Source organism: Lotus japonicus, chromosome 2, assembly GCF_012489685.1.
Source record: "Lotus japonicus ecotype B-129 chromosome 2, LjGifu_v1.2".
NCBI classification, from domain to species: domain Eukaryota; kingdom Viridiplantae; phylum Streptophyta; class Magnoliopsida; order Fabales; family Fabaceae; genus Lotus; species Lotus japonicus.
The window spans coordinates 7,080,307-7,091,236 of NC_080042.1; the positions used below are offsets into that span (position 1 = coordinate 7,080,307).

General features: G+C 34.9%; 1 protein-coding gene across 1 annotated transcript; it reads right to left on the reverse strand.

Moving 5' to 3' along the window:
* Window positions 1–6,714: 6,714 nt before the first annotated feature.
* On the reverse strand, window positions 6,715–8,381 carry LOC130737476 (isoliquiritigenin 2'-O-methyltransferase-like). Its single transcript, XM_057589245.1, has 4 exons — window positions 7,907–8,381; window positions 7,397–7,713; window positions 7,190–7,254; window positions 6,715–7,084 (listed from the first exon to the last, which is right to left on the reverse strand). Exons 1-4 carry the CDS (start codon window positions 8,329–8,331, stop codon window positions 6,782–6,784), a joined length of 1,110 nt encoding a protein of 369 aa, XP_057445228.1. The 5' UTR covers window positions 8,332–8,381; the 3' UTR covers window positions 6,715–6,781.
* Between the last annotated feature and the right edge of the window lie 2,549 nt (window positions 8,382–10,930).

A 10,930-nucleotide genomic window follows, 5' to 3' on the forward strand; every position in this document is an offset into this window, starting at 1 on the left:
CAATAGGGTTGTGTAGGTACTAGCCTACCTTTCAAAGTGAATATTTAGGTCCCTCGGCTCGCCTGGAAAGGTATGGAAAGAAGGAAAAAGCTCTTCGCTTGAGGAAGGAAGGCTCAAGATGTTCACCAAGTCCAACAAGGTTGGGGAAATCATTCCACCAAGAAAGACAAAGTCGTTAACAGAAGTGGACAAGAAGGTAGAAAACACAAATAGCGGGTTATTGCAGCAAGTGATCTCTTGGGTGGAAATCATAACTCCATCGTAGATGCCCCATGGTTTCCACAAGTCTTACTTTGCGGTTGCACCCCTTCTTACCCAATCGGGATACTTCCCGGCCACGTTTGGCCAGAAACAAATGCTCTTCAAAGGAATGTCAATGGTGAACCAGTGTTGAGTAAGGGGGAGTTTATAGACACCCTTTCATAAGAAAAGCCTCACCGGTTCAACAGAATCAGTAAAGAGGTTTCCTCAAAGGGCCAAGAAGGTATTGCCTTATACCTTCATCAAAAGGAAAAGAGTGGCCAAAGAAGGAGGAGGCAGATTCCTCTAAGGCTCTATATTTGCTTGAGGCGCCCAATGAGGAACAGGGGCGGGATCAAGCACATGGAAAAAAGAGGATGTGGCAGAAGAGGGAGAATCGTCGTCATATGAGAGGGTTTGATTTTGAGAATCGCTAATGTCGGGCATGATGGTTGTTTGAGTGAATTAAGAGATCACCAGGTTGTCTTTAAAGGATGAGCTTCAAAGAGAGGAAATAGGATCAGAGCAATAAGTTATCAAGAAATTAGGAAATATGTTGTAGAAACGAAGCTTAAGTAATAAATAGATTACTCTCCTTCGAAAATATAAAGTCGTGATTGAATTCTGATGTGCCAAGTAACGGCCAAATCGAGAATGCACGGGGGCAACGTGTTGGCACCCAAAAATTTGTAACGGCTGCAAGAGCAACCAAAACATCTCGCCTTCCCTCGTGACAAACTATTCATTAGGGATTCCAGCTGAAGGCGGGAGGTTATCTGATGGGATGCTAGAAAGGAACGGCTAAGGACCTAAACATGAACAAGAATTGAGGAAATCTGGAAGGGCCCCAAATGCACGATGAAAGATATTTTATGAGCTTCTAGAATGTCGCCACGTGCTGAAAACACTAAGCGGTTGATCCCTTCAATTTAGGGAGATTAGTTATGGCTTATGAACCAGCGATACAAGGAAGGGCAGCTTAAAGCAAGCTTCCAGGCTGATCAGGAGAAGTAAACTACCAACACCCCACAACTTGTATGTGCACGCAAACATCAATCACCTTGGGTAGAGGTTGGTGTTTGTTAACTGACGTAGGTTAGCTGAAATTGCTTCTATAAATTATGGAATGATCATTGTACAAAACACAACTCATAAATAAATCAAACTACAAATTTCCCGCATTTCCTTTGTCACTTTACTTTCATGTCTTTAGTTTCCAGCTTTTAAGTTTCTTTACAATATGTCAACACTTTACCATTTCAACGCTTTATTTATTCAACTTTCAGCTGTTTAAGCCTTTATTTACTCACTTTCGTCTATGACTTAGTTTAGTAGCCTTGTTACATACACGACTTCTCAATTGTGATCACTAAAAGTTTTTTATAGTGTCTTAGGAACCAACATTGAGGAACAAAGTCTCTTTCCCAAGTATTCTCTTGATTAGAGAATCACTACGTTGGTTTTCCTAGCCGTCCCACATGGCTACCTAATCCCAAAATGATTTGTAAACCAACAATTACGAAGAAAGATAACATATTACTATTTTCGGAAATAGATAACTATAACCGGGATTGGTAACAGATTACGAGAAATTTATAGTTTCTAAAGATTTGTGATTGTTTTTTGGAAATCTAATCTACCCCCACCCTTTTAGGTTTGCCTCATTTACAATTACAATCGTAATCTCGGGTTCACAGGTAAGAGCAATACAATTGTATCACCGCAGAAGCAAAATTGCTTCCATTTACTACTTTTTAAACATTTTTCCAGACACCTCTTAAGCATCTCCAAGATCCACTTGAATCAGACAAAATTACATAATGATTCATGTTGGTAAATCCGCAAGTGTACGAATCCACCCGGTTTTAAATATCGAACCACAGGGATTGTGAGTGAATAGATTCGGTTCAAGCTTTGAGTTTGAAGGTTTGTTTTATTGAGGCAAACATATGACGAAGTAGTAATAAGGAAAAAGAAAATATAAATTCAGAAATGAAACAGAGAATGAAAAGAAAGAGTGATTTACTTTGGGTTCTTGCTCAACTAATCAATTCAAGCACATCATTCTAAGCACATGTTCTCATGAATCTCTCCTTGATGTTATAGCCTAAGCAACTACCTATCGATGCCTCGCATAGATAATTCTTTCAAACCAAAAGATAAGCCCAATTCCTTGCGTACTTAAACATTTGTTTGAAGCATAAAGATTATAAAGTTCAGGCCAACAAACCCCAACCCTTCCTCTATTCCTAGTAGCAAGTATAGAAGAGGTAATCCCATAACAAGTCCCTAATCTATAACAAACTTCCGTTCTATTATAGAAAAGCATAAAGCTAGCACATGTTCTAACTTGAAACATAAAGCATGGATATGGGATTCAAGGAAAGAAGAAGAACATGTGGGAAAGAACTTAAGATTATAACTTAAAAGGAAAAGTCTTACAAGAAAACCAAAGTAAAAGAAGAGAGATTAGCCAAGCATGGCATGAGCCATGCTTGGCTAAGAACCTTGAACACAAGCTTGGAAGCCTTCTCTCACTATCCTAGATGATCCTCTACCTCTGAATTTTACAAAGTATGAAAAGATATCCCAGATCCCAAAAGAAAATGACTAAAATCCTATTTATAGGCAAAAATCACGAGTTTGGGCTGTTCCGGGCGCTCAGGCGCCAATTCAGAGCGCCTGAGCGCCAATTCCAAGCTGAAAATATGGCCCCTGGAGGTAATTGGCGCCTAGGCGCCAATTCAGAGCACCTAGGCGCCAATTTAGAAAGCTTGGCAAAAAACAACTAGCGCCTAGGCGCCAATTCCCAGTTCATAGGCGCTCAAAGCTCGCTGAAAAGGCTTTTGATCTCCATTTTAACTCCTCTTTACTACTCTTTAAGCCTTCATTCAATTCTCCAAGCTTCTTGACCTTCCTTCTCCTTCAGTTTCAGACCTGATTACTCTCATCAAAGCTCAAGGAAAAATATCAAGAATACCAACCATTTAATTGCACAAGGGACTCAAAACTAATGGCAATTAACAAAAGACTCAAACTATACTAAAATGCAACTAAAGCCCTTATAAAACTACAAAATTACAAAACTAATGCAAATGCACAAATAAAAGTTAAAATGCATGAGAATGCATGAAACACTACATGAGACATAAGAAAAAGACTCAAAACTAACAAAGAAAAACCCTAAAAACATCATATAAACCCGGGTCATCACACCACTATACTCAACGACAGCTTGCCCTCGAGCGTCACTAAGATTAGCTTGCCCTCAAGCACAAAGAGTTACTCTCAACACACATGCCGAAAGAGGGATACATTTTCAGAAAACCGGGGGATCAAGTAAATGTAGTTAGTTCCAAGATAAAGGTTCAACAATCAACTTCATGCAACTCTTAGACAAAGAAGAATTAGAGTCCACTATGAGAAGCATTTAGAGCTAACATCCTAGCATGAGACAATTGTTTTAGTGCACTGAGCACAAAAGCAAGTTCATAGGTTCTGAGAATCATTCACTCAAGAGCAACTAAAGTTGACAATGTATTATTCAACGAGACTTCAAAAGGGTTGTAACGTTGGCTAGGTAAAGCACAAGGTAGGTGATCCCTAAGGAAGACTAAGGCTGCACAAAATTTGAGTGTGGTCCAATTTGGAATTTCGGAGCTTTCAAGCTATTGATACTTAGCACTCAAGTCTCTTAACCCCTTTTTGTTTCATATTTTTTTCCTTTTATTTTTGGAACTCCACCACACCATGGAGTTCATTTTCTCTTTTGACTTTTTTCAATTTTTTTTCATTGGGGCAAGAGACAATTGCAGTTTTTATAAACTAGCTCCATCAAGAGTTAAGAACCACAACTCCCCATTGAATCCTCCAAACAACCAGCCCATTAAACATAGATACCAAGGAAATCTCCATAAGGCTCAAAAGGGTCAACTAGGGACAAAGATGTTATAAAACAATTTCTGAAGTACAAGAAAACCTACCAGTCTCAAGAATGCAAGTCTCCTAAAGCTACACTCAAGGACGCATGAAATGAAACACAGAACCAAGAAGTGCAAGTGAGTCAGGATCCTCCAGGGAAATTATACAGTGAAGGGTCAAAGATGGACCCTTGTGGACTCACATCAACTCTATCCTCAAGACAACACTTAAAAGACCGAAGTTTCTCCCCCTCTTTACCAAACATACAATCACTCCCCAAAAGAAAGCACAAAGTATCCACTTAAAAACATTTTCAAAATCAGCATCATGTGAGTGAGCAAAACTTGGGAACATGTCATTTGAGTATAAGGAATAAAGACCAAGGTATAAAAGACTCTATATAACAATGCATGATAATATTGGATAAACAAAATCTATAAAAGAAAAATATGCAAAAATGCATGGACTAAAACTCAGGGTAAGAAAAGAACCTCCTTCAAAGTGATTGAGTGCCTCCAAGTGTGTATCCTTTTTATTTCCTGAAACACTAAACATAAAACGTAAAACAGCAAAAGAAGATCCTAAATATCAACTTATCAACTCATGACCAATGAATCTAATTAAAATTAAATTCACTAGCTGATTCACTCTAGGTCAGGTTCATGGAATTTCAAACCTAAAATCATGTTATAACTGATCAAGTCACAACAAGCACTAAGAACAAGAACAAATCAGTTAAATTGATACATAGGAACAAAACAGAAAAAAAAACATGGGTTGTCTCCCATTTAGCCCTAAGTTATAGTCTTAGGTAGACTAAACTTCAAACTCGTGACTCAAACCAAAAATCACAAACAATCTCCGGCAACGGCGCCAAAAACTTGTTGGTAAATCCGCAAGTGTATGAATCTACCCGGTTTTAAATATCGAACCACAGGGATTGTGTGTGAATAGATTCGGTTCAAGCTTTGAGTTTGAAGGTTTGTTTTATTGAGCCAAACATATGACGAAGTAGTAATAAGGAAAAAGAAAATATAAATTCAGAAATGAAACAGAGAATGAAAAGAAAGAGTGATTTACTTTGGGTTCTTGCTCAACTAATCAATTCAAGCACATCATTCTAAGCACATGTTCTCATCAATCTCTCCTTGATGTTATAGCCTAAGCAACTACCTATCGATGCCTCGCATAGATAATTCTTTCAAACCAAAAGATAAGCCCAATTCCTTGCGTACTTAAACATTTGTTTGAAGCATAAAGATTATAAAGTTCAGGCCAACAAACTCCAACCCTTCCTCTATTCCTAGTAGCAAGTATAGACGAGGTAATCCCATAACAAGTCTCTAATCTATAACAAACTTCCGTTCTATTATAGAAAAGCATAAAGCTAGCACATGTTCAAACTTGAAACATAAAGCATGGATATGGGATTGAAGGAAAGAAGAAGAACATGTGGGAAAGAACTTAAGATTATAACTTAAAAGGAAAAGTCTTACAAGAAAACCAAAGTAAAAGAAGAGAGATTAGCCAAGCATGGCATGAGCCATGCTTGGCTAAGAACCTTGAACACAAGCTTGGAAGCCTTCCCTCACTATCCTAGATGATCCTCTACCTCTGAATTTTCCAAAGTATGAAAAGATATCCCAGATCCCAAAAGAAAATGACTAAAATCCTATTTATAGGAAAAAATCACGAGATTAGGCTGTTCCGGGCGCTCAGGCGCCAATTCAGAGCGCCTGAGCGCCAATTCCATGCTGAAAATATGGCCCCTGGAGGTAATTGGCGCCTAGGCGCCAATTCAGAAAGCTTGGCAAAAAACAACTAGCGCCTAGACGCCAATTCCCAGCGCCTAGGCGCTCAAAGCTCGCTGAAAAGGCTTTTGATCTCCATTTTAACTCCTCTTTAAGCCTCCATTCAATTCTCCAAGCTTCTTGACCTTCCTTCTCCTTCAGTTTCAGACCTGATTACTCTCATCAAAGCTCAAGGAAAAATATCAAGAATACCAACCATTTAATTGCACAAGGGACTCAAAACTAATGACAATTAACAAAAGACTAAAACTATACTAAAATGCAACTAAAGCCCTTATAAAACTACAAAATTACTAAACTAATGCAAATGCACAAATAAAAGTTAAAATGCATGAGAATGCATGAAACACTACATGAGACATAAGAAAAAGACTCAAAACTAACAAAGAAAAACCCTAAAAACATCATATAAACCCGGGTCATCAATTCACCCAAATGAAAGAAAGAATCCATAATCATAGGAAAGACTCCATGGACCACACTAAAACTCTTTGATGGAAAGAGGGTTTTCATTGTTTAAATGGACCCCCCTAAGTGCTACTATTCTTTAATTCATTTTGACTTTCCAAAAAAAAAAACCTCTGCGAAAGTTGCAAAATTATACATAGACGATGATTTTAAAAAATCTTTATATGATACTGCACAATTTGTATGAGATTTAGGATAAATATAATCATAGCTACTACTGCTTGTGCACATTTATATACCACACACCTATCTATAACATTTCAACTGATCAAAATAAAGTAAAAATAGATTAGTTTTATTTTATTAATGGATTAAGATTCCAATTTACTTCTTCGGAATTTTTATTTATAAAATTCCATCACTCCTATTACAGATGAGGAACCAGTACTAGACGCAACATGAAATTTGGAAAATCCAGAGCTAGAGCACAGGCTTCGGAATTCATTCTCAGTTCTTTCCTTTGCGCCATGTACTAAAAACATGAGATTGTCAACAACACTGACACATTGAGATGTAATGCTGGAGTTTGGAACTTCTGGATATATAGTGTCCACAATAATCACCTTTCCATGCTCAGGCAAAGCTTTATGGCAAATTTTCAAAACCTTCACACAATCTTCATCTGGCCAATTATGACATACACGCTGAAATAACCAGAGAAAAAACACATCAATTTGATTTGGACATTTTTCTATGTCAAATTTGAATCTATCAAAATATAAAGATGATCTCTCATGTGGTACACTGACCTTAAGTAAAATGGCATCACCATTTGGAACACTTTCAAACATATCTCCCGATACATGTTCTATCCCTTAAAGTCAAAAATGTGTTTTCTAATTAATATATTTTTCTAAATGAACAAACACCAATTTTCTCTATAGAAACTTCATAATTGCAATTTTTAAAATAAAGTAGGTTGCACATTAAAAAAAACAGAGAATGACATTTGTTACCTGGATGAGGTGATGCATGTTGAATCACTTGAGGCAAATCAAAGTTAATTCCTTTCATTGAAGGATATTGAGAGATAACTTGTTCTAAGACCTGACCTACTCCACCACCCACATCAACCAATGTCGATACTCCCACAAATCCTTTATATATTTTAAGGATCTCTTTCATTTCTAATAGGCCAGAAAGGGCCGCTCCTTTGTTAAATAAGTGGTTCAACTCTTTATTTTTCTCCATATATTGAAAAGGCTCTAATCCGTAAACATTTATGAAGTGGTTATTGTTATTAGGATCTACAATTGCATCCTTCACATCATTCCTGAAAACGAGAAACCGTAAGATCATATTAAAGAGAGCTCTGATTCGTGGAGGACTACTTTTTACTAAACACATGGACATCTGTAGTTTGTGACTGTTTTCGCCACAAACTGCAAGTGTCTCTGGGTTCAGGAAAAACTATGGCCTACGATAAAAATATATGACTCCATCCTTTGTAATAATTGCTTAGTTACCAAATATCACAATATCCTCGATGCACTAAGGTTGAGAGGGGACCAAGAGAGCCTCCAATGTTCTCAATTGCAAAGTAATCACCAACTGGTGAGAGAGCATAAACTCTTTCTCTACTACCATCTTCAGTGGTACGAATGGAGCAAGTTAACAGAGAAAAACTAGCCAACACTGGTAGCATCCTTTCAAGCCTAGTAACCAATTCTGAATGTTGAAATGGAAGCTGTGAAGCAATTTCAGAAGCAGACAAGCTTGAACCACTAGAATTTTGTGCCTTTGCAATGATATCAAACAAATTGAGATCGACAGCAGCATTCAAAATTGCAGAAAAGATTCGACTGAAACATAGTGACAGAGCAATGGGGTAGGCATCATTGACATTTGCTGCCTCTGTGGGAAGTTCATTTTGTTTGAAATTGGAACTCATTTGACAAGTGTTTTGGTTCTTGTTGCTGAGTTGTGCACGTAATTCGTTGGTTTTAGTGTTCTTTATATAGGCTTACATAATGTCTCTTCTCCTGTGATGTCTCATTTGGGTGAGTAATATGGCAATTATAATATTACATTAATTTTTAAATAATACTACTATAACAAAATTTGATTGATGGGTTAGGATTGAGACACCAAATGGGACCAAACCAAAGGATTTTGGTCCCATCAACATATACATGTAATTTTTTTTTGTTATATATTTATTTCTCTTTAATTTCATTTTCATAAATTTTTTCTTCCTATCCTATGTATCTCTAGCTTATTTTTCTATCAATCACTAACGGCACATCATATGTGTCTTTTCTCTCTCTACTATTTAGTGAATGTTTCATCCACACTAAAAATCAAACTACAACAAATGATAAATGGTAAGAAAAGAGAGAAAAATAAAATATGTGGTGTGATAGAAAAGAAGAAAAAATAGGAAAAGAAAGTAAGTCAAATTGAGATCGATGCATGAAAGAAAAATTAAGTGTAAATGTGAAGGAATTGTATTCCGTGGTTATAATTGATACTAGACAACATATTTATATAATTGATACTAGACAACATATTTATATAATTGAGAGTTGACTGAACAATAAAATCTAAACTAATCTAAACCTGATTACATGCGTAATTACATAAGCAAATAAATAAAGAATATTGTAATCTAATATTCTATTATATTCTAACACACTCCCTCAGTCAAAGGAGGAGGTTCATCGATGCTGAGACTGGAACAAAAATCATCAAAAAAGACCCAGGATAGGCCTTTCGTGAAAATAAAATACTCTTCAAACTTGAGAACAACCGGATGAAACTCTGGTAGACCTGAAGAGGAGGAACCACTATCGGCGAAAGGCACCACCGTGGGCGTCGGAGAGCCGCAACCAGAGCCAGAATCTGCCGTAGGAAAAAACAAGAAAAAAATAAAGAATATTAAAATATAATATTCTATTATATTCTAAATGATAAATTTCTTTATTATTCTAAGTAAGGTGGAATTTCTGCCAAAGTATTATTTTCCTTATCTCTTGGGATATTCAATAGGCAACATATGTATCACGATGTTTTCTTTAATTGATAATTTAGGAATCAGTGATGTCATGAATGAGCTCATAGTTAGCGAATAAACGAACAGGCATTTTTTAGAACATTTTCCTTATCTCTTGGGAGTAGTTGTTTTTTTATTTTACCTTTAAAATTTAATTTTATCTCTCTTCATTCATTCTTCTTGTAGGGGTATTATATAAAAAAATATCATTTAATACTATATTGAAAGTCTAAGTGAACAGTTATTATGAAATAAGAAAGTTCTCTAAAAGTTGATAGTTATATTGAAACCGAGGGAGTAAATATTATCTTCATGGCACATGTTTTCTATGGTTTTTTTTTTTTGAAATGTATCTATCATGGTTTTTAAAACTGAATCGTTCAGGACACCGGTTCACGGTTTAGTGGTTCAACCACGGTTCTTCTCATCTTAATAAAATAACAGTAATTTAACAATTTTAATATAAGAGAATTATGTTAACTAATAAATACAATATTAATGATGCAAATAAAATCGATATATATAAGTAAAGCACACTTGAACCATTACATTAAATACATTAGTAAATATTGCATGTATAATAATGCATTAAGTAATAAAAAAATTATCTTTGTAATAAATATATTAAATAATAAGATTAAAAATTGAAAAAAAAAATTGTATTATCAAAAGCTATTCAACTACCTACATTAAATATTCACAAAAATACCTATATTAAATAATAATTGTTATAATTTTAAAAATAACTTGAGTTGACAAATATTAAGAATTAAAATTAATTAATTATAAATAATATTTATAATTAACTAACTAACATAAAATAGAATTAAAATTAATAAATATTAGTTATTAAGTAATTATTGATAGTTAAAATTATCATAGAGTAATTTTTCTATTTAACTACATATATGATGATAAATAAATTAAATATATTAAAAACTAAGTTAATTAAATTAGGAGTTATATATTAAATATGTTATGCATGTAATGTTAGTTATAAAAAATAATAGAATAATTAAATTAAATTTATTTGTCAAAATAGTTTAATTTTAAAAATTTTGGTCGATAATAGTTATAATTTTGATTTAAAATATATTTTCTAATAATATCTAATATGATTTTATAACTTCCTCTAAGGTTTATCATTGTTGCACTCATCTACAATAAACTAAAGATGTAGTATGAAATAAAGTATTTAATAAACTTCCTGAAGGAAATTATATTTGATATAGCTACAATATTTCTTCATTGATAAAAAACTAACAATCATTTTTAACCAACTTTCGTTTGCACCTAATTATGGTACACGAGTTTAAGAATCTTTTTAACTAAGTTCTTATAATTTATTTGTGTTAACCACATGTATCATCTACTGAAGGAATTATGTTCTACACAAGTGTATCATAAAGTGCGTTCCTTAAGGAAGAAATCTCAATGGACTGGGCGAGACCCCATGGTCCCTCGCCCAGGAGACTCAACTTTGGGCGTGGGACGCGTC